A 24,679-nucleotide genomic window follows, 5' to 3' on the forward strand; every position below is an offset into this window, starting at 1 on the left:
GCCGATGGCGCTTGGGGTCTTATTGGGCTTTGGTATTGGGATCACAGTAGCCGTTTTCCAGGTCTCCGGTATGTCACCGCTTTCCCAAGCTTGGTTTATGATAGCCAGGAGCTGTTCCAGTTGTGTGTCTGGCATATTGCGTAGCATCTTGTTTGTGATGCCATCCGCTCCAGGTGTCGTGTGTCTTTTGCTTGCATTGATGGCTGCTTTAAGCTCCCCAATTGTAAATGGCTGGTCTGCAGGTACCTCGCCGCAATCTTGTGTGGATGGTAGTTGTCGCTGATCTTTCTGTAAGGTGGCCGAAGGGAAGAAATGGTTGGCTATTTGTTCTGCGAGATCGTGCGCTCCGATTACCTCCCTTAGTTGGATTGCCTCCAGGTGGTTCTTTCTCCTGGGTTGCCCAAGAAGCACCCGAAAGAGCGACCAGGCTCGGCTTGTGTGCATGTTGTTTCCGGCTTGCTCGCATATCTGCATCCAGTTGTCAGTTGCGAGTTTGTCGGCGTATTCTTGCGCCTCCTTGGTGATGCTATCTATACGGCATTTTAAGCGCTTGTTCAGCTTGTTCTTTCGCCATTTTCTAAGTAGCTTGTGCCTATTGCCCCATAGATTAAGTAAGTGTCTGTCTATTTGCGGGTGGTCTTCAGTTCTTTGTACTGTCTTGGTTGTGCCCTTGTGCACGGTGCGTATTGTTTTCGCCCATTCTTCCGGGTTATCAGAACGCGCTCCTTGGAGAAGACTCCTGAAAGCATCCCAGTCTGTGATATTTGTGGCTGTAGTGCGATTTCCTTTAGTCGTGCATTGCTTCTGTGGCACGGGAATGATTATTTCTATGATGCTGTGATCACTACCCAACGTTTCCCCGGTGTTTTTCCACTCCACTTCCTTAGCTGTCCGGCCCCAGGTCAGGTCTGGGTTTGTGTCTCTTTCCACTGAATTTCCCATACGAGTGGGAGTTTCTATGTCATTCAGAAGCGATAGGTGGGCATCACTTGCATTTCGTAGGAGCTGCCTTCCATTTGGCGTACTATGATTGTAGCCCCACGCCTCATGGTGGCTGTTAAAGTCGCCTACCCATAGCAAGTCCTTCTTGCCATGCTCTTTGAGCAAGCTCGTCCATGCTTTGCGATAAGCCCCTCCTTTAGGAGTACGGTAGGTGTTAATAATGGTTAAGTCGTATCGTTTGAAGAAGCGGCATTTAACCAATACGCTTTCCTCTTCCCCGTTGTTCATATGACTGAGGTCCTCGTGTAAGGCCGTATGTTGATTCGCCACCAGTGTCACCGCCATTGTAGGATAACTAATCGGATCATCATTGGTTCGCCTTCGGGACCGGTGTGTAATACTTGGATTGTGGTAGGCCGTGTAACCCGGTAGGGAGATCGGTGCATTGGTCTCCTGAAGAGTTATTACGTCCGGCTTATGCGCAGTGTGTGTGAGGTATTGTATTAGAGAGTTCTTTTTACGGCGTATTCCTCTACAATTCCATTGCCATACAGTAACAGCCATTTCGTGTAGTGAGTTACGTTTGCTGTCATTAATCTCCATAATTGCTAGAATGACCTTGTTTATAGGGGTGCGCTTCCTCCCTGGCGGGAAGTCGTTTTCTAAAGGTTCGTTGTAAAGTTTCCACGCTTTGCGTTAGCGCGGCAAGTTGTTGTGTAATAGCAACGAGTTGTTTTTGCATTTCCGCAACTATTCTGTCGCGTTCTGCATCTTCTTTTTTGAAATCTACTTGTTCTTTTCGAATTTCTGCTATCTCATTGAGAATGTAGGCAAGCGTGCTGTCATTGGTTGTTTCGTGGGTTGCGTTTCGCTGTGTTCCTGTATGCAGCTTTCCTGACCATGATTCTTGTCTTGCATGTGACTGAGTGGGGTTGTGGGGAGGATTAGTTTTGTTTTTGTCGTCAGTACGGCTCTGAGGAGTGGGAGCTGGCGGACTTACCTCTGCCCGTGACGTCCATGCTCCTTTGACTTCTGCACTGCCTTGTTGAGGTTTCTTGTTTGCCTTGTTCTTGGCGTTGTTCGTTGGTGGTGCAGTGCCCTTGTGTGGTTGTCGCCTACTGAGGTCAGGTAGGCTGCCGTAGTTTTCGGAGCGCCTCAGGACGTTCTCAGGTGATGGTTCTCTTAGGCAGTCGAAGCGATTCTGTGTCTTCAGCGGTGGGTAGTTGGTGTCGTTTTTAGGTGGTGGCTTATTGCGGTATGCTTTCGGGTGTCGATTGCTCGTGTTTTCTTTCCTTGATGTGTGTTGCTTGCGTTTTTCGGCCGCCAATCTGGCCATGCGGTCTGCTTGTTGTTTCTTTGGACAATCGGGATCTCTTGCCCCATGAGGCCCGCCACAGTTCACGCACTTCATTTCGCACTCGTGCAGTGTTCTGTCCGGTCTTTGGTCCGGTGGGAATTGAAGCCCGCATTGTTCACACCGCACAAAATTCCGCGCGTTGGGGCAGACGTCGGCTCGATGCCCAATGGTGAAGCATGTTGTACACTGGACCGCCTTCGGACGGAATGGTTGTATTTTGGTGACTGATCTTCCAAGAAGGGCTCTCTTGGGTAGCTCTGGTCCCTTGACAGTGATGAGTATAGCTGTTGATCGGCCCAGTCTTCTCGCTGCTAGAAGTTCCCGATCTTCAAGAGTTATGACTTTTGTCAGTTCGTCGTCCGGGACGTCAAGTGGGAGCCCTTTAACTACACCCCTTGCGTTGTCCGGCTCATGCGCCACGTATGCTGTTATTTCGTGTTGTTCCCCTCCGAACTGCAACGTCTTGAGTGCGGCGAGCTTCTGCGTCGCAGATTCCCGCCGGCTTTCCGCAACTACAAGGTTCTGCAGCTGTCTAACTTGGGTAGTGACGTCCCGAGATTCGGTTGTGGTAAGTCCAGCTGCTGCCGTGATGGCAGCGCTCACATGGTAGGGCATGGCTTCTCTTAAGTTGATTTTAGTCCCCAGCCGCAGAATGACGATCTTGGGCTTGGCGTGGCGTATCACGGTTGGAATAGTAATGAATTCTTCCTCACCGTTTTGATCGTGCGGTTCCATGGCTGCCTCTTCGTCCATGACGCTTCAGGCGTCGACGTGCCCAGCCGCCGGCGAGGCTCCGGCGGTTAGGGTTAGCGACTCCTTTACACGTAGTCTTCGGAGGAGCAGCCGTAGAGCTTCGAAAAACCATTCAACTCACCCCAAATTGCATCCTGAGGTGCCGGTCCACTACGCGTTGCTTTGTGCCGAAAATGGCACCAATGCTGTTGATATTTCTGGTGTTTCAGGTGATTTCAACGGAGCCGTTCCGTCGCGCGTCTGGCGCCAGCTGGCGCCTCTCTAGAAGAGCAAAAGTGTTGTCACCATCGAAAAGTACACCATTGAGTGCTAGAATATCAAGTTTTCTTGATGATATCTGTATTAACTAAGAAATTCAGAAATAGACAACGGTGACCGCGGACATTGTTAGGGTTGTTACTGCTAATTTCGACAGCTGTCTCGCGCTCTTTACACTTTTGAGTGCGCCTATAATTCGCGTGTTCAGTACAAAATAGCTACATAAACATTCGTAGATGACCGTTCATTTAGACAACATACCGGTTTCTCACGGCAGCGCTGTGTCAGAATGCTGTCACCTAGGCGACACCCGAATACGGACACCCGAGCGAGACAGTTGTTCACGGAACTTTGTGGGACAATCCAAAACTTATCTTTCGCTTCGCAAAAGCTTATGCCGTATTGCTGGGAAATTATCTGGTGTGTTAGCATAACGGCACGTGTAAGTCTACAGGCCTGTGTGCCACATGTTACCAAATAAAACAAAAAGGACACGCAGCCATTCCCGCAGATGGTATGATTTTGATCAGTGGCCGATTTTGAGGAGACAGGTGTTGCTGGTGCCTCATCGTCACGGCACAATTATGAGAATTGGCCACGTCGACTTTAACGCCGGTGTCGGTGCTATGAGCATTGCTGGATTCAGAGAACGCACCGTTGAATACCGCGCCAGAGAAAAGTACAGTGTACACCACCGATGCGAAACTGACATACAATTTTAAAGCGTCGCGACGGAGAGCGCTTCTGTCACAGCTTCAGAACTGATGTCGTTGCGATCATGTGTACGTGCAGAACCCCATTGCACGCAGGAGATGCTAGGTCGCAAATTGTGACCGAATAGTGCAGCCAAGTTGGCTCGAAATACCGGGAAGAGAAAGCTTTCCGTGGTCTCACTTTTTTTTAAATGTTATATAACCGATATCAGCACAAACATATAGTACCTCGAACGTACAGAAGTCACCATTCCCGTGATCAAGATGCCTCAGCGGGAATGGGAGGAGGACATGCTTTGCCGCGGCAGAGGATCCACGCGCGTTCCTTGTTCGGCGGTGGGTGTGTCTTCCGGTGGGATCATGGGCACGTGCAGACCCCCTGCTGCACGCAGGAGATGCTAGGTCGCAAATTGTGATCGAATAGTGCAGCCAAGCTGTCTCCAAATACCGGAAAGAGAAAGCTTTCCGTGGTCTCACTTTTTTTTAAATGTTATATAACCGGTATCGGCACAAAGATATAGTACCTCGAACGTACAGAAGTCACCATTCCCGTGATCAAGATGCCTCAGCGGGAATGGGAGGAGGACATGCTTTGCCGTGGCAGAGGATCCACGCGCGTTCCTTGTTCGGCGGTGGGTGTGCCTTCCGGTGGGATCATGGGCACGTGCAGACCCCCTGCTGCACGCAGGAGATGCTAGGTCGCAAATTGTGACCGAATAGTGCAGCCAAGCTGTCTCGAAATACCGGGAAGAGAAAGCTTTCCGTGGTCTCACTTTTTTTTAAATGTTATATAACCGATATCAGCACAAACATATAGTACCTCGAACGTACAGAAGTCACCATTCCCGTGATCAAGATGCCTCAGCGGGAATGGGAGGAGGACATGCTTTGCCGCGGCAGAGGATCCACGCGCGTTCCTTGTTCGGCGGTGGGTGTGTCTTCCGGTGGGATCATGGGCACGTGCAGACCCCCTGCTGCACGCAGGAGATGCTAGGTCGCAAATTGTGACCGAATAGTGCAGCCAAGCTGTCTCCAAATACCGGAAAGAGAAAGCTTTCCGTGGTCTCACTTTTTTTTAAATGTTATATAACCGGTATCAGCACAAAGATATAGTACCTCGAACGTACAGAAGTCACCATTCCCGTGATCAAGATGCCTCAGCGGGAATGGGAGGAGGACATGCTTTGCCGCGGCAGAGGATCCACGCGCGTTCCTTGTTCGGCGGTGGGTGTGCCTTCCGGTGGGATCATGGGCACGTGCAGACCCCCTGCTGCACGCAGGAGATGCTAGGTCGCAAATTGTGACCGAATAGTGCAGCCAAGCTGTCTCGAAATACCGGAAACAGAAAGCTTTCCGTGGTCTCACTTTTTTTAAAATGTTATATAACCGATATCAGCACAAAGATATAGTTCCTGGAACGTACGGAAGTCACCATACCCGTGATCAAGGTGCCTCAGCGGGAATGGGAGGAGGACATACCTTGCCTCGGTAGAGGACGCACACGCTTTCTCTGTTAAGTGGTGGGTGTGCCTTCCGGTGGGATCATGAGCACTGTCAGACCTCTTGTTGCACCCAAGAGGCGCTAGGTGGCAGATCGTTACCGAACAGCCATGCTGTCTCGAAATACCGGGAAGAGAAATTCTTCTATGGTCCCACTATGTTTTTATTTTATTCCACCGATTACCGCACAAAGATATAGTTCCTGGAACGTACAGAAGTCACCATACCCGTGATCAAGGTGCCTCAGCGGGAATGGGAGGAGGACATACCTTGCCTCGGCAGCGGACGCACACGCTTTCTCTGTTAAGTGGTGGGTCTGCCTTCCGGTGGGATCATGAGCACTGTCAGACCTCTTGTTGCACCCAGGAGAGGCTAGGTGGCAGATCGTTACCGAACAGCCAAGCTGTCTCGAAATACCGGGAAGAGAAATTCTTCTATGGTCCCACTATGTTTTTTTTTTATTTTATTCCACCGATTACCGCACAAAGGCGTATTTCCTGAAGCATAGAGAAGTCGCCCTTCCCGTAGTTAAGGCGCCTGAGCGGTGATGGAAAGAGGGCTGATCTTAACCTACCAAACTAACCAACCAGACGACTATGAGTGATGGTTCATGAACGATAGATTTCATAAGTCACTGTCGCAGTATACCTGAACCAACGAGGCCTGCATTCTCATACCTAATTTCACTCACAGATAATGCCGCGGACAACCCAGGTGAATAAGGTTAACGAAGGTCAACGAAATTAACGAAAATTCGTTCTCTTTAAATGTCACAGTCAAACGCTGAGAACAGTATGTATTACGTACGTGAACAAACCAACTGTGTGCTTAATTTTATTGCGATAGCAATTATATGGACACTCCAGGAACATTTCTACCGTCGGCGTCGGCGTGAGGTTAATTTTAACCACTTCAATTTCTGCAAAGTGTGCCTAAATTTAAGTGCAAGAACGCTCTTGTTTTTCGCCCCCCAGCGGAATCCAGCCGCCACGGCCGGGGTCGAACCCACGACCTCGAGGTTAGTCAAGGTTTCGACGAAAATTCGTCTGGTCAGGCATTGAAGTGAAAAGGGTTTGCAGTCACTGACCAAGTCAAGCGTAAAGAAGGACGTTTCGGAACCCGTACGGGTTCCTTGCTCACAACGCGGCTTCTTCTTGAGTAATGCTTCATCCAATGGACAACCGGGACCATGAACCGAGCGGCAGGAAGCATGCCAATCATCTACAATCAGTCACCACGTCACAAACTTAGCCTTTAATACGCCACTACTTGTCTTGTCCGCCTCATCGTGAACAAGGAACCCGTACGGGTTTCGAAACGTCTTCCTTTTCGTTTGACTTGACCTCAAGCTTAGCCACGCAACGCCACAGGCTTTATGTTACCGCTGCGGTTGCCCCATCGGAACTAACGTCATGGATGTGGTGCGAGACGAGAACATGCTTGACCCCAAGTGGTGCTTTCGTTTGTAAACAGAGGGTAAGAGGAGCCGTATTAGAAAATGGTGCGGATGCTCATCCCGTTGCACTGCGCCATATGCTGAGCTGCTTTGATCGGCTGAGGCGAGATCCGGCGCTAAGCGGCACAGGGTATGAGCTGATGTCGCAGCGCGGGAGTCGATCGACGAAAGCGCGTCGTGTAGGAACAAACAACAGCAACACAAGTAGCAAGGAAGGAATACGAGCGGATGACATAAGACGGGCCTCCTAGGAAGCCCAATATACGCAGCGACTATACTTTATCCCACCCCCGATCCCAATTCCGCGTAAGCCACGAAAGAAGGCGCCGGTAAAAAAAAAATCGACGTTGCACACTCGCCCCGTCTCGGCACGCGAAGATCTTTGATAAGCAGCGCTCGCGTCACGATCCAATTACGCCTCCTCGCGATGAAAAAAGAAAGAAGCGGCGGCGGCAGCAGCAGCAGCAGCAGCAGTTAGGAAAGGTGGAGCGAAAGTCTCGCAAGCTTCATGTTGTTTCTGCATCTCCTACAAAGATCGAAGAGATTTGGCGCAGAGAAAGAAAGATACCTGTTCGTGATTATATTGCTACAAAGATCCAAGAGACTTGGCGCAGAGAAAGAAAGATACCTGTTCGTGATTACATTGCTCGTATAGGCTGCAGTGACGCCGGAAACGAACTTGGAAAACTTGAAGCACAATTTGGACAACCGTCTACTTTATGGAGACAGTGATAACGGTTAAGACAAGAAGGAAACCGAAGATCAGCGCCAAAGGGGGGCGACGGGATATAAGTAGCCACCCTGTTTTAAAAAATCCATATTCTCCGTGACAGGAATAGCACTATAATAATATCGGTTTATACGAGAACAAGCGGGCTTTTCTACAGAATCCTACGTGACACGGCATTATAGATGCGGAGCATAATATTATACTAAATCGTGATCATGCGAAATGTTTTCTTGGGTATTATAAATGATGGCAAGAAGTTAACTACGGCCCGCGCAACGACCGATAAGGTAAGAGATAGCCAAGGTAAATATATGTATAGCTGTTCCGACTGTTTACAAAACGTGGCCAGATAAATGAATTCTTCAATAATGTTCTAAGAAACAGTATACATGCCTTCCAATTTGGTGCAAAAAATAAAGAGACAGAAGACTATACTATCTTTTTAATCTATCACATAAAAACGTCAGCGTTTTTTTATCACCCATGGTGGTAAACATTTCAACCGAATTATGAGACTCAGATTACAACCATTACGAACGAAAAATACACAATTCCACTAAAATTACTTTTCTGGAAAATAGGAAGAATTGAAGGAAAAGCTATCATTCGAAGTAATCATGAATCAACTTCAGCGAAAGCAAGAAGTACGTCGCCGATTCAACCTTCTGATGTTTTAACTGTTGGTAGACTGTCCTGTAACTATAAGAAGTGCTTATAGACATTGTTGCAGAAATGCTAACCCAATTTGATAAGGATAATGGGAATTGAGCAGGTTGTACCGATGCGTAACATAGATAACCTGTGGTCTCTTAATGAAGGTGGTCTTTTAGAGAAAGCACGGGAAGAAAACGTAGAGAGGCAAGCCAGACGCGTGTGCTATTAGGTACCCTTAACTAGAAATAAAGTAAACAGGAAATGGGAAAAGACGAGTACTAAATAGGCGGTACAGAGAGATATGAAGTTGCCAGGCGTGACCGAAGTCTCAGTAACATTCAATAGCCTGATGATAATCAGGAATTTTTGGGTCTAGAATTGACTTTGGTAGAAACAGCATGAGGACCAATCGACAATTCTGGCGGAATCATATGCGCTGCATTGTAATTAATCGGAATGGTGAATAATCCATGTTTCTAGGGCATCAACAGCAGGACAACCTTCTCTATGAGAACAACTTTATTGAAATCGGGGGCAGGAAAAGTTCATCGATTCGCCTACAAGACCTTGTTCTCAAAAGCAAACAGAACCCCCGAAGCAAGCCTACGCAAGTCACTAGTATTTGCTCAGCACGATAACTTCATCGAAATTGTTTCGACCAAGGCGATATTTCACAAAATCTCAATGGAATGTACAAAGTGAAGCTAGAAAATGAATATATATGATATTGTCGCGTTGAGACATACAAGTGGTTAACTATACAAAGAATATATTTAGGGCGAAATAAAGGGGGCGAATGGCTTCCCTAACTTGCATCTCTTCGTCGTCACTGGCCCTCTGAATGTACCACATGAATGTTTCATCAGTGGCCATACAAATAGCAATACCGAATAAATAAATAAAATAAATAAAGTACATGGTCGAATACGTCTGGGCGCCTGAGATCTACGTATGAACAAACACGAACAGCTCACCCACTACGCGATAGTAGCGCCGCGCGGGGTTAGAACGAAAGCCTATAGTACTAATACGCACTGTGTAAACACGCTTTCCGTTTTTTTTTTTTCGTTTTTTTTTTCTTCTGAGTCGCGCGTGAAGTCCGAAATTACCTCGTCTCAAAGCTCCCGAAAGCATCTTGTTCATTCCGTGCTTCTTGCAACGTCGTCTTTCGCCGTCGCCACTAGTTCTTGCTTGGCAGGTAAAGGAGGAGAGAATGAGAGTTGGGGATGAATCCACTTTACAGGGGAGCAATCTCGTTACTAGGAGTCGGCACAGCTGCACGACGATCGAACCCTGAGGAGAAGCGTGTTTCAGGATCGCCTTCTAATCTTCTTTTTCTATTTATTTATTTATTTATTTATTTATTTATTTATTTATTTATTTCTGCATGCGAATTTCGAGGGTCTGCGAATCAATATGTGTATCGGCGCTACTTTTTCGCGGAGCTTCGCGCCTGTATGATCCAAAAGTCCACTGCAGTGTTGCGTTAGTTCTGCAATGCAGTACTCTCGTTAGACGTCCCATGCGCCGTATAGTTATGAAACATTAAGTTAACGCTCTTCTGCCTGTACCTGGGTTTCCTTTTACCATCGCGAGTTTCAACTTAAGGGAGACAAAAAGAAATACCGACGTCACTTTATGTGCATTATATTCTACGATATGATCGCCCACCGACAGCTCGTGTGCACAGAAGCAATTTACCTTCAAGATCTCCGATATATATATATATATATATATATATATATAAAGTAATACGAGAAATTGGTAGAGCATCGCACGCGTCATGCGAGGTTGTGGGCTCGTTCCCCACCTGCGGCAAGTTGTTTTTTCAGCCACTTTCAGTTTCATTAATTTACCATTTCTTTATTTCTATGAGCCAGTACAAGTGATTTCCCCTGTGTTTTCCTTGTTGTCTTTGTTTGTCGGCGTGTTATGATGCGATTAATACAAATCGGGCCCCTCGGCTAACCCCCTTTCTTCTCGTTCAAAGTCGTGCGTGTAGACATTATGCGAGTTCTGCTGTCGTTTCATCTAAATGCTACCATTGCACGCTACAGAACTCGCACACGAACAGGTTCATTATTTTGGCTTGCGTGCAGTCTCGTTTATCTGGCGCGAACTGCAACGCTGGCAAAAATGAACAAACAGTAAATAAGGCTTTCTTGGCATTTCCGCCAAGCCGACTTGCTTTTGCAACTGTCTCTGCCTTTTACCATTTACCAGACATTTACCATACTTCTCATTAGGCTTCGACTTCTGCGTAACACGTAAACATTTTCATCACATTTTTTTAGTGGTCGCCGCTATGGACGAGAGTTGTCTGTGTTACAACACATGGCCGACATCGACCTCGCAAAACCCAGATGTATCCGGTGTTGTGAAGACACGGGCCCGCGAAAAATTTCCGCCATACGGGCGCTTTAGGCTTTAAATCTTCCAAAGTGTGCGCGATACAGAGGCCAATGAGAAAAATATCGACTCCGAATATCACATCCGTGGCGTACGCGCGTCACCATTCGTGATCTGGTCCATTTCTATGGAAACATTGAATGCGCGAGCACACAACACAACCTATAAATGCAGACGCCACACAATATAGTGCTTTCTTTGTGGGATGTCTGTGCCCGTGCGTGTGCCATTGTCTTCATGCGCATTCAAGTTTTGCAATGTCGAGTGAACTCGTCCGATTGTCGGTTCGATTTCTACAGCGTTGTACCATAAGATGCACATGGTAGGCGCAGTCCGGAGCAGCAAAAAGTGTGCCGTTTTCTATTCCTATTCCTATTTCTGTCGAAATGTGGTCGGCTTTGCAATAAGCTCGTGTCTATGCGCAGTTGCGTGTTATACTTGCGAGAGCAAGAAGCACTTGGCGAACTCCTTTGTCTGAGGCCTCTTGTACGTCATATGCGCCTCCAAGATCTGCAGTCACAAAATGTTACTTGCGACAGCGTGTACTTCGTTTTCGCGCTCATTTCATGTTCGCATTGGTTCGCGCAATCTTGTCTAAAGCGGCTTGCGCGTCAAATGTCGCGTGTGCGTCGAAAAACAATAGCGACAGACGAAAATGCGTTCTCCAGAAACTTTTTTTAGCAGCCTTCGTTCATCAAATACACTGTGGATGACACCACAATGCCACGCCGAAAGAAGCACGGATGCTTCACAGAGGCGCGCATAGTTATCGAGGCCTTTCTAACCAAAGTTCGCCCAAGTGCACTCGAAGTGGCGATTGATGAACAAGAACACGGACATCAGCGGCACCATGTGTGAGAGTGAACTGAACATGGCGACCGCAAGTCCTTTCAGTCGCAGTTTTCAGTCGCTTTCAGTCGCACTCACACTATTTAAGCAAAGCTTTCTTTACCACTTACTACCCCTCCCCCTGTATGTGGCTGGTGGCTTTGTTGCCGACTTTACAACTTGGGTCATGAGGCACATGCCCGGACAGATAACCTGAGACACTGAGTATGGAACAGTCGGCAACAGAAAATTGAAACAATGTCGGCTACAAATAGATTATGAAGTCGGATAATGTATAAGCAGCCGAGTGCGGACAAAGAGCTCAAGCGAACAAAATGGGACGAGAGCGCGCATGGAGTGAGAAGCGTTGAGCAACATAAAAGTGGAGACGTTTCAGTCACAGGAAGCTCTTATCACCGATTCACACATTCACGCGTGATCTGCTTTCTTTCTTTCTTTATTATTATTATTATTATTATTATTATTATTATTATTATTATTATTATTATTATTATTATTATTATTATTATTATTCAACATGCCTACGTGGCTCTCATGGTATCCGTGCGCAACGAACGGTCACCAGCAAGCTCCCTCGCGATAAAGTACAACCGTCTATTGTGAAATCCCGCGTTATTCGAAGAAAAACAGCACGTCACGAGCAAACGCAAGAGCGCTGACACTTGCGTCAATTCGTCAATGTTCCCGAAGACAACGAAACGCGGAAAAAGAAAGACTGCGGACACTTGCGCAGTTCCGAAAGAAGGGGGCGGATATGGGGCGACCTGAAAGTTGCTCTCCCCAACGGACAGAAATGCTACATTTACGACGATCATGACGAGAGAGCTTACGACGAAGGAAGTACGCATGCGTGACTGCGTGCCAGAGAGAGAGAGAGAGAGAAGCGAGGCAGGCCCAAAAGGTCACCCGGTGGGTCAGCAACGACAATTTGTAGCCACCAGTCGCGACCCGGTCTTCCTGTGTTGCGCGGGCTTCACCCGCACAAACATGGCCGGACGTTTCCAACTCTATTGCACCTTCACTGTTTCTAGTAATCTTGTTCCACACATCACAACGGTAAAAGAACGCTCTTTTATCGTTTCGTAAGCAGCGCATTTCTGCGCTTTTTCTTGCCCCGCTCCTTTGTTTGATGTCCTCCTCCCAAGAGGCAGCATTCCAGAGGGAGCGTGGAATGTGTGCTCATGGGCAGAGCCCCCTATAGTTTTGTGCAGCACAGTGAACACTGTTGTATGCGCGAAGCTCCGTCGGCCATATAACACCGCCACAGGGACTCAATGACTACGATGTTCTGCTGTACACGAGGTCAAGAGTTCGAATCGCGATCGCAGTGACCTCATTCCGACGTGGGTTGAATTCAAGAGAGCTCGTGAATCGAGCACGTTAAACAACCTCAGCGGGGTCAAAATTTATCTGAAACTCTTCATTACGGCGTATCCCATAGTCTGTGTGTTGCTCTGGGTCATTGAACTCAGCCAATCAATCGATCAATAGTCCTAAGACGCCAAATACTGTGTCACTCTCAGCATCGCTAAGTAATTTCACACATTAAGCTCCTATTAATGAAGGATAGGCTAGGTGCAGTCAAGAAGCGATTGTAAATTTCTCATCTCTCGATTTAAATTATAGCAGCACGGTGTACTTCTCCGGATTGCATAACTGCGTAAAATAACTGTTAAATAAAACAGCATCGTGTGTTCTTGAGTTATAGCCCTGTCGCATAATGTCTAGCTTAAACGCATGCGATTGCAGATATCCGACAACAGTTATTGACGCAGTAATCAGCCATAAGATGCTACACATGTCAATTTGCCTCGCGATCCTTCCCTTCGAAAACAACAACTTACAAAAATACCTTTAGAATTTTTGTGTGTGTCGACACGTTTACACTATCAGGTAAGTGAAAAAACAGTCGGTTGTCGCAACTGGGGTTAAACAAGGTATCGCGAGATGTCGCTACTATCGCTGCTCCTCAAGTCTGCGTCACCCAATTTTCCCGGCGCACGTCGGTACGCTAAAAACGCTAGGTTTAATGTGTCGATTACAAACAGTTGAGCTTTGTACGTTGCTTTCTGAAACTTTAGTTAATCTGCAAATGTGACTGAACGACACAGAACAGGAGGAAGCGGGATACGGTACTCAAAGCTGATGAAAACGACGTCGAAATGTGTTACCAAAATTTCTTCAGTCCCACCGTGTTTCCACTCGGTAGCGTCCATCTGCCACGTTAAGTGTTTCTTGCGCGTTATTCTGGGTGCTACAGAACTTCGGGAGCTACTCTGTCGTAAACCGAACGAAGCCAGACACCTTTCTCGTTATACTGAAGCAACCAGAATGGAGGAGTGCAGCAGTAACCGCCCGCCGACAAGCATGGAACAAGAAGCAGTGCCTCCGACACCGTAAAGACATCTAACGTTCGCGTAAAAAATTTCGCAGTCAGTGTAAAAGAAACTAAATCAATAAATTTAACGTCCCAGTACAACTCGCGGGATATAAGAGATTTTATGTATTCAGAAAACACTGGTCTTTGAAGACAAAGTAGGTGGGGAGAAAAATTTTGCGATTAAGCGCACGAAAAATGCAAAACATTGCATTAGTGCGGGACTTTAGCAGATGCCGTAGTGGGCCACTCCGAATTACTTTCGGCTATCTGTGGTTCTTTAACGCGCACCTGCACATCTCAGCGGACAGAAGTTTTCGAGTTTCACTCCGGTCTTAACGAATACGTAGGGTCTAGGTATCCAGCCCACAACTTCGTGCTCAAGAGATTAGACACCACGCCAACTGAGCCACCACAGCTGAAACAGCAGCTCTTCATTATTTAACCAAGGCGTAAATTTAATTCACCTAAGTTAAGCAAATCTCGAATAGCTAGACCAGTATTTCCCCTTGAAATTTCAATAAAAAAGATAGAACTGTTACAAAGAAATTTCTATACAATTCTAGAGCCCCAGCTTGCGGCAACGCCCTTCTCGCCCCACTGCACAGAATTAGTGGGTTGCAGCTCGATGGCGCCACTTCTCTCTTTGTGCTCGCCTTCAACGCTAACCCAATTTGCGCGCGCCAGTTTTTCCTAGGCGCCGGTTTACTGAGGGCCGTGTGGTTATATGTCCCGGGCTAGGCTCGGCTGTGTACGGCCTTACGCGAAGCTTTGGGGCTCTCGACTCGCCTCTTGAAGAACACAGGGTTTCCTCCGATGTACCTCTCGCAGGAAACGCAAGTTGTCGGAGGAAGCGCGAAGTGTTTCGTTCCCTCTTTCATTGTTATTTCACTGTTATTTGTCTATCTTTTGCTTAGCGTGTCAGGAAGCTAGGTGTATGGCGAAGCAACTACTTCACTTTGCTCGGTTCCTTTAACCCTTAAGGTGACGCCAAACACGCCAGAGTGCAGGAGAGGTTACGCCGCACTATGCAGGCATTAAACTGTCAGTGTAGGCTGCCACTGAAAACAGCAACAGACGTACACTATCAGGTAACCGGCAGACGCGTGGACGCGTGGAAAAGAAACACGCACGCAGACATGCCGAAGCGAACAATGCTGGCGCACTCCTCTGCGTGATAAAGGTCACTGTATATAAGGGAGCAATCCCGAATCGAAAGTGGTAAGCGAAAGCTGCAGCAAAAATCAACGCCTGGGGCAACAGCTGACAACTGCTGTATCGAGCAGTGACGTACTGCTAATCCGCGACAAAAGGAAACTAAATGTAATATCCGACGCTGACATTGACGGGGGGGGGGGGGGAGGGGGTAGAAGAGGGGGAGGGGGCTTACTTACGGCACAACTAACTGCAACGTTCACCAGGGTTTGCCTTTATGCCGTGCAGTATACAGGACTCGACGCGCCATGGCAACGAGACCTGCTGCGTTCCTGCCGAATATGCGCTTTTTCTTGAGCTTAATCCCACGTCGGATGCGACAAGGTGAACAAACGAATATGTGGTGGTCGAACGGTTCACTCGAAATGGGCCCCAATACACAACGCGGGGCAGCCTGAAAACAGCGGGAAAGGAGCGAAGCACTTCGCCTAGACAATTGGGGTGACAGAAAGATGCGGACTTGACAAGTCCACTTGTCGAAACAGTTGCTTCCATGTTGAGTCCGCTGTTGAACGCTTCAATTATCCATCTTCCTAAACCCCTTTGTCTCGTTGAATTTACCGTCTCTGCGCTGTGTTTCTTTTTATCTACATTGCCGTGTGGTTGCGACATGAAGGCGTATCAACTTTCCCACCCTTCCATTCAAGTGAGCCCAGCCTTGCTTACGCTTGTGTTTCCTTTCTCGCAGGCCTCCGTACCATAGCAGTCTCTTCAACTGTTGGGAGGTGCTTCTTCAGGAAGTTGAAGTCGACTCTCAGGTACGCAACGAGGACGGAAAACTGTCCCTTGTCTGAGAAAACTTCTAGACCACACGCAATCACTCTTAATCTTGTTCCAAATAAGTTTCAATGAGTAAGTGAAACATTCTTGCAAAAATGTTCCACTTAGTTTCACCACTATGTGGAACGAAATTAAGATGTTCCAGCACGTGAAACTTGTGCGAGAGGATATTACGAGTGGAATGCAGTAAGTGGTAAGAAGCTCCACCGAAGGAAGCGTCGACGCCAAAGGACATTCCTTCCGCATAACTTTCACTTTGTAAGTGGAACATTATCGCTAATATGTTCCACTTAGTGAAACCTATGTGCAACGATATTAAGAGGGTAACAGCGAGAGCTTCATAGGCTAATGTGCAGAAGTCTCTTCTTTGATGTCTTTTCAGCGTTGTTTTAACGGCTCAAGAGAAAGAAAGGCCGAGAGGTTAACTAGGTTACAGCTGTACTGCTGCCGTACACAGGGGGAGGGCGGAGAAAACGTGATGAGCTCACACAAATATGGCGGAGCGAGGATTAGAGAGAAGAAACGTTCGTTCAGTGTAAAGGTTGGCATATTCGGTCTTCACACGCTTCTCTAAATGTACGACGTATATATAATAACGAAGAATGGCAGCCGGAGAAATAGAAAACACGCACGCAAAACGCACTACCACGTGAACTCCAGCTTTGTAGCTGTGTCACGTAAGTCTCTGCGCGCTGCCATTCAACAAGAACGTCCAGCAGCGGAAAGTGCGTCTCAAGACTTGCGTCACCGAGTTTCGTTTTTTAAGGCGCACCGTAAAATTTAAGCGGAAACATCAACAAGCACGGTGTCACTTGCACAAGTACGAAGATGTCGTCTTACAAAGCCCAGGTCGATCCCGATACCGAAAACACAGTCAACTAAATCAAATGAAGTTGACGACAATCACAGGAGGAGGTTATAAACTGCTCTTTCGCGCAGGTTCACGGCGACATCTCCCGCTGCTTGTCCCAGCACATGGGCGTGATGCTGCTGGAGAAGACTTTCCACCGCAAGGCACAGTCGCGGAAGGTCTTCCAGCACCGGGAGAGCTTCGAGACCATCCTCGTCAAGGCCGAGGAACTGCTCAATAAGGTAACATAGAGCAACACGCACCCCCATTCTCCCGCTCCTCACACACATTTCTATGAGCGAGGGGTTCTAAGACATCTTGAAGCAAGTTCCCACACTAAGTGAACGGAAAAACACGTACACAGCATGACAGAACACAAACGGGTCAGAAACAGTGCTTGTCCAATGTCCATTTATCTTCTTTCTTGTTGTGCGTGTGTACGTTCACCTACTGTGTCAAATGTCAGCCAACTAGCTTACCCTCAGCAATCCTTTTAAGCCTAGCAACAAGTTCTTTCGTCATCACCGTTATTCTAATTTATTTCCACTGCAGGACTAAAAGGTCTCCGAGCGATCTCTCAGCTATCGCCACAAGAGACAATTTTTTAGAGGCACATGATTGGGTTTAAAACTAGCCCTTAACAGCTTCGTTTTAAGACTGGTTACAGATCACAGATTACCCCTTGAATAAATATTTAAAGAATCTACCTTAGGCATGTGTTTTGTGATCCACGTCGCAGGCACGGTGAGCCAAGCTCAAAGTTTATTAGGTTCTGAGTGTTTTCCAACCTACATTTTTCCTATGTGCTTGGTAGAATTTCGTTTTATATACCACATTATGAGACACTGAGTGAAGAACGCACAATCTAAATAGTTGGAGGGCCATTCATGTTCCAGTCGAAGTTGATCAGAGACTGTCTGCCTTAGCAAGCTGGGGGTAGAATGGAGTCGAGTGACTGCGCACGGAACTTTATCGCATCATCCGACGCGTGAGAGGAGTAGGAGGCACGTTGAATTGCTTCATTTTTTGAAGACAAGGTCTTCTTAGTTGACTTCTCACGTGTTTGGGTATCTGGGTATCTTGTTACCACTTCAGAAAAAGAACAGCACTTCAGCGCCTTCAGAGCGTCGTCGCGAGTTGCAATAGGCGTAAAAATTTAGGGAAAGAGGTAGGTCTCAACGAGACAAAATGCTATAATTAGTCACAGAATTAGGCAAACTTAACTGTACGGGCGTAATTAGTGGTAATGTAGACTAAAACTAACCTCATTGCACTATTCCCCTGTAAAGGGTGCACCGCCGTATATATAGGCATGGTGAGGCAAAGCCATCGTGCGGCACACTTTGGGGAAACTACGAATTTGCTTGGGGCACACGTGAGGCAATTTTCCCTGGAAGGCAGCTTCGACAGTGCCCACAAATGTAACGATTAGTCTCAGAGTAAGTAAAACTAATGGTACGTGCGTAATTAGTGCCAGTATAGACGAAAATAAATTACATTGGGCCATAGACTGCCTTTCCTCAGGGGGCGGCCAACCTGAGCTCTTGCTCAAAAAAAAAAGAAAGGGTCAACCAAATGTCAATGCCAAAGACAATGAAGGATGACATAATTGCGCGTCAAATACGATATGAACAAGAAATTCAGAAATTATAAACCTATAAAGGAAAGAATATAATTAACAATGTATAATGAAGAGTTAATATTAAATCACTTCTATGGTTTCACATGCGATAACTGCTATCTGATTATGACGCACACCGTAATGAGGAAAAAGCGTCCATGGCGTAATGGTTAAAGTAGAGGGCTTTTGTGCTTTTGTAGGTCCTCTGTTCGAATCTAACCGTCGCGCAACTTACTTGTTTAAATATATATAGAAACATACCCGATACGCAAAGTGGCGGTAACTCGCTAAAAGAAGACACTGTCTTTAAAACATAGGAACATTTAGAACAGAACGTTTCCGTCCCGACAAACCAGTGTTTAGTTTTTTTCGTTACTGCTGAAATACTTTCTGCGAAGAGCTACAGAGAAAACGCGCGCTTCATTTGCGCAGAATATGACATCGTATGTTTCCCTCATTATCATCATCAATATCTCATTCTTTATCATCTGACCGCCTATAATTTAACTCTGTTCGTATCATCTGCCTTCACCATTACACCAGCGGCTAGTACAGGGCAAGAGACATGCTCATCAGATCCCAGTTCGCGATCTTTCCATCAATACAGTACTTCTCTCTCGACTTTATATTGGTAAAGAGCCATGCATTCGTTTCTGTGTGACTGTGTAGACAGACAAGTCCTGTGGCGGTTCATAAATTCATCTACGTTGCAGAGTGCCACAGAAATAATGCGTCGTATGCAGCGTCCCTGTGCTTCGAGCTGTCGATTTATATTCCCTCGGCGATCTCCTAGCCTCCCGGTTAGCTCAGATGACAGAGCAGCCGCCCCGGAGAGGCGTTGGTTTCGGTTTAAATCTCCATACCAGGACCATTCATTCAGCAATGAGTCTTTCCTTCAGAGAAACCCGTATTGTGTCTCATTCGTAGCTTCGCGCCACTTTCGCATGGATGACAATCGTCCCTCTATATCACAGCGCTATAATACGGCAGGGGGGAATTATTTCTTGACCATGTACTCCTACGAATGCTCTCCCTACTACTGGCCCGACCAGTGCCAGGGCGAGTACGCCGAGGCGTACCGGACCGTGTGCCGCCGAGGCGGTCCCGACCTCACGGCCGCGCCGCTGGACCAGCCGTCGCCGCTGACCGCGTCCGAGGAGCAGGCGGCGCTGGCCGCCTACTACGACTGCCACAACGCGTACGTCCAGCAATTGGCCGCCACCAACGGAATGCTGGACGAGTACTACGGCTCCACGCTGCCCCGCCTGCTGGACGAGCTGCAGGACGTCTACTGCGACATCAGCACCATCGTCGCGCAGTCCATGCTGGCGGCCTCCGACGTCCTGGCGGCCAAGGTGCGTTGAACTTCGTCCAATTTATCGAAGTGAATAACTTGTGGACATGATTGCGTAATTTATTGATAAATCAAATAACTGCTTAGGCAATTAATAAATAATGAATTAAATTACTCAGCCAATAAATAAATAATTATTTATCTGCTTATGCAATAAATATTTGAGTTAGAAATCTGCTTAGTAATTAATGTTTGTTGAATTAAATATGTGCTTAGTCAATTAATAATTAATAAATTAAATATCTGCTCCGCCGATTAATAATTGAGGAACAAAACATATGCTTAGTCAATGAATAATTAAAATAATTATCTGATTATACAATAATTGATTGATTGATTGATTGATTGATTGATTGATTGATTGATTGATTGATTGATTGATTGATTGATTGATTGATTGATTGATTGATTGATTGATTGATTGATTGATTGATTGAAAAACGCACGGCGATATAAATTTTGGGGGTTTAAGAGAAATCAAATTTGACGGAGGTATTGATTTCTTATCACGCGCTCGCAATGTCGCGTGTTCGATTAGCTTACATGTTTCGAATGTTTACATGTGTTTCGCATTGCAGTCGGTTCGGCTATGTGCGTAATATAACGCCCGTGAAATACCAATGTTGCTGCAGTTCTAACGCGTGAGTCACTCCATCTTTCTTGGGAACGAAGGGAAACATAAATAACCGACGCCACCCAACCACCGCGTGCCCAAACAGGCGGCCAACGTGCCATCCATGCCATAAAGCGTAAATCCAATTAACCGACCCAAGAGCAATGAATAAACACGGTTCTTCCCTGAACACTCGCATTGCGTTTAATGTCGCGCGCGTGATGGCTAAAACAATGACCGCTCTTGACGTGCATCATCGCACGCACGTGGAACGTCACAACACGACGTCCTCTTTCAACACCCGACAATTATAACTGGCGTCGTAGGCAGCTTCCGGCAGTATAAAGACATCTAAGCTGGCACCCGGACTATTTTCATGCCGAAATGCACCCGAATACACCACCGGCAGTACAGAATGTGTTCGCCCAGCAGACACGACCTAATTTTTAACGCCGAGCACTTCGCGCATTCAAATTTGACGAAACGCTTCCAGACGTCACTCTCGAGAAACACGGAATAGAGCGCGTGAACACGAGTACTCTATCGATCCCGCCTAATGGAAGTGCGTCTCCTCAGAAGGGCAGCGCCCCTTCACTCAGCGCGTATGCGCGTATTCACTAAGCCTCGGTATACCTAGAACCCGTTTCGCATCGTCCCATCTCCGGTCGCACATGGCGTCGCCACGGGATGTCCATTAGCGCCCCCTGTCCGTGACCACTGCGGGGCGATGAAGATATCGCGAACGCGGCGGTCAACAGATCCCGCGACACCACTCAATCTGCCGAGTGGTCTTTTCGCCCACGCGACACTACCCTTATCCCTTTCCGCCCCTTCACGCACACACTTGGTCGGTCCCGATGGCCTTGCACAGTCGAGAGGGGGCTTCAAGTGTGCGCGTCCAGCGTCCACTTGTGTGCGCGGGGCGCTCGGAACCAATTGCGGGGCATATCTTGGCACGCCGAGGCCACGCCGTCAGCCAAGAGTGGGCGCATTAAGGCCAGCACGTCCATTTGGAGGGTCCGCGCTGTCGGCGTGCGTACGTGTTTTGGCTCGATCAAATCGCGGTAAAAGCTAGGCGGCGGCAGCCGACGCGGAGACGGAGAGACGATTCGATATGGTCGCCTCCCTCCCCCCTCCCCCTGCTCCCTTCCCCCGAAATCCCGGAAGTCGATGTGGCTCCTGATCAACTTAACTCGCGCATAAGTCGGCATGGAGGAGACCTATTAATGTCCATTTATTTATTTATTAGAAGTAAAGTTGCCAGCAAGGACAGGTCCGAAGGTCCTACAGGGCAGACCCTCTAATTGAAGAAACGCCTCGGGGTACTTACGGGTTTGCGAGAGTGAAAGGAAAATCAAACGATTCGAGCGCTTCGAGGATTGAAGGATGCCGCGCTTTCAATGCGATCGGGATTCTGACGTAACGATAGGTACGAAACTATCTGAAGCTTTCGCGTTGACGCTGTAAACGAAACCATGCTGAATTGTAAAGAAATTTTTTATTTGCACGTAAGCGCACCGCGTTCGTCTTCAGATCGTTTCACATGAAACTGCATTACTTCGATGCAGAGTGACCTCTCGCTTGCTCAGTCTTTTACACAACTTCCGTTCGTAGACAACGTCCGTTTTCTTCCGGGGCATCTGTAAAGATGGCCGTCGGTGCGGGCTCCTTTATAGAAACTACCCGCCGTGGTTGCTCAGTGGCTATGGTGTTGGGCTGCTGAGCACGAGGTCACGGGATCGAATCCCGGCCGCGGCGGCCGCATTTCGATGGGGGCGAAATGCGAAAACACCCGTGCACTTAGATTTAGGTGCACGTTAAAGAACCCCAGGTAGTCGAAATTTCCGGAGTCCTCCACTACGCCGTGCCTCATAATCAGAAAGTGGTTTTGGCACGTTAAACCCCATAATTCAATTTATAGAAACTGATGCTTTCTTTGAGTCAGTTCCAGGTGACACGTTGCAGTCATTGCTCCAATTTGTTGCGTGCGTGAATTGCTGCGTTTTTCTCTCGTATTTTCTGTTCCACATTACATAAAAAAATTAATTCTGCGGTTTTACGAGCCGAAATGACGATCCCATTGTGATGCACACAGTAATGGAGGACTCCGAATTAATCTCGACCGCCTGGGGTTCTTTAACGCGCACTTGACGTGCACAAGAGAGTTTCTTTTTTCTTTTTTTTTGCATAAGAAAACAAAGAAACCTTATGTAGATTAAAACGTGGCAAAAGTTTTCTTCAGGAAGAGCTATTGGGCTCAAATGACTACCAAATTCAAAGATGTCCCCAAAAATGTCAAAATTCAAGCCTGACAATACAATCATCCCTTCAACCAGCGCACAGCAACACTCGTTCGACTGAACACTTGCGTCGACAAATAAATGTGTCAAACCGGACAAGTACAGCGAAAATCTTAAAGGAGGCGAAAAATTCAGCAGAAGGAAGGTTAGCGTTCAACTAAAGCTATCACGAACCTACTCAGGAGATAATAATGTTAAGCTGCACGTAGTGACATTGAAGTACGGCAAATACTGACAGGAACGGGAGTTAAGAATCTAACTTTATTGCGCAAGCTTGGGCCCAGAGAAGCAAGCGAACCCCAAAATAACAACGATAATGGTGATTACGTTTGTCTGTCATCGCATATGAATTCCTTCGTCAAGTCTGTCCGCTATTTATACGTGTATCGATGTCCATTCCAGAGTAATTGTTAGTGCTTGCGTAAATTCGAGGGAACACAACACTAATCACGCCTCGTGCGCAATCTGATTAGTTATAAAATGACTCAGTTATAAAATGAGCGACAACGCTTAAAATATTTTCAAAGCATATGCGTCTTGCGCAGAGCGATAACTGGATAGTAATGATAACCGGGTAAAAACAACCACCGGCAAAAAAAGCAAGACAATGTACTCGTGACAGTATGAAAATATGCGTGTCGCTCACACATAGGACCTTGATCAGCAGGAGACACCGATCAACAGCGCCAAAAAAAAAATACGTGAAGGATAAAAACCCTTTTCTCTTTCACTCGCCATAGCGTTTACGACAGATCTCCACTTTTAAACAAACAAGAATGTCTTCGAATCTACTAACGGGTTTGACGCCATCGCGCTGGCGCCATCCAAGCTTCGACTTCGCGACAGTGTGACAAGTCTTCAATCCTACGTGAACTGCCTCAAGCCCTCTGTAGCCGGCGTCAGTGAAGTGTGAAGAAAAAAAAACAAATGGAGTAACTTACCACTTCTTTGACGCCTGCTAGCAGCCAAAACGTGGTCCAGGGTGCCACTGAAAAAAAAAGTGAGGGGGAGGTTTGGTGGGCGAAGAGTGTAGGGGTTTCAATCTTCCACATCCAAGCTATAGGTTACAATTTGCTGGTCGAAAGTAGCTTCGCGTGTAGTGCGCTATTCGGAAAGAAGACAGAAGGTCCACCGGCAGGAGGCACTCAGTACTTCGCATTTCGGGACCGGCTATACGCATTACCACGGAGGCCCCCTCCATTTGCCGCCCGAGTTCGATTCGGAGAAGGGGCCGTTTGCGGACGTTGTAAACAACGCAGAGCGCTTGAAAGACGCTGACGACGGAAACGTTCGATCGGCGCCTTCGTTTAATGGCGAGTTCGTTTTGTTTTTTCGTCGGGAAGGACGTTCCGGGAGCGCGAATCGAAAGTAGCGCGCGCAGCCTTTTACGCCGCACTCGGGAAAGTTTAGATTGGGAGCTTGCGCCGACGCTACAGCTGTATCGGACGACGATGAGGCTGAGCAGTACGAACACCGGCGAAGGGTTCGAAACGAGCTTGTTGTCCGATTCTTTAGGTTCGGGCGACTTCGCCCGTCTGCTTCCGGTAAACTGCGAGAAAGCGCATCGTCTGCTTGTCCTAAAGCTAACTAGAATTTTGCGAATATTTGGAATTAACACGAATCGAATGTATTCTATTCCAGAATTGACAATTAAATGACCGGTCGTTAAACTATTCCTAAAATGTTTCGCTATTAAATGACTGGTTGTTAAATGACTGGCGCACCGCCATTAAACAGCAAAGTAGAAACTCACTGAAAAGAAATCACCACCGAAACTTCCTCTTGGGGGGGGGGGTGGTGAGGCAGGGGAAGTTTCGAGGTGAGAAGCATAACACGAGGCTCCTTATGTGCGCGTTTGCGAGATAAACGTTCTTGCTTCTCTTCTGCTAGATGGGGGTAGTGCTGCCTATCCCTGGCTGTCCTGACGCATGACGCAGTAAGCAGCGCT

The 24,679-nt window shown here is 47.3% G+C and overlaps 2 protein-coding genes across 10 annotated transcripts in view; one reads left to right on the forward strand and one right to left on the reverse strand.

Annotated features, from left to right (window-relative positions):
* Positions 1–24,679, reverse strand: part of LOC126518320 (uncharacterized) — a 467,293-nt gene that overhangs the window by 436,022 nt on the left and 6,592 nt on the right. For all 3 annotated transcript variants that reach the window (XR_008609658.2, XM_055064402.2, XM_055064401.2), the window contains exon 2: positions 23,673–23,719. The gene's annotated coding sequence lies outside the window, so the exon portion shown is untranslated. The remainder of the gene's footprint in view (positions 1–23,672; positions 23,720–24,679) is intronic.
* Positions 1–24,679, forward strand: part of Stacl (SH3 and cysteine-rich domain-containing protein) — a 326,980-nt gene that overhangs the window by 234,637 nt on the left and 67,664 nt on the right. For all 7 annotated transcript variants that reach the window (XR_008609657.1, XM_055064400.1, XM_055064399.1 and 4 more), the window contains exons 4-6: positions 15,902–15,971; positions 16,933–17,085; positions 19,517–19,819. Coding sequence is in view for 6 of the 7 variants with exons in the window: in XM_055064400.1 (XP_054920375.1) it covers positions 15,902–15,971; positions 16,933–17,085; positions 19,517–19,819 (526 nt within the window). In the remaining variant the exon portion in view is untranslated. The remainder of the gene's footprint in view (positions 1–15,901; positions 15,972–16,932; positions 17,086–19,516; positions 19,820–24,679) is intronic.

Source organism: Dermacentor andersoni, chromosome 11, assembly GCF_023375885.2.
Source record: "Dermacentor andersoni chromosome 11, qqDerAnde1_hic_scaffold, whole genome shotgun sequence".
In the NCBI taxonomy this organism is placed as follows: Eukaryota; Metazoa; Arthropoda; class Arachnida; order Ixodida; family Ixodidae; genus Dermacentor; species Dermacentor andersoni.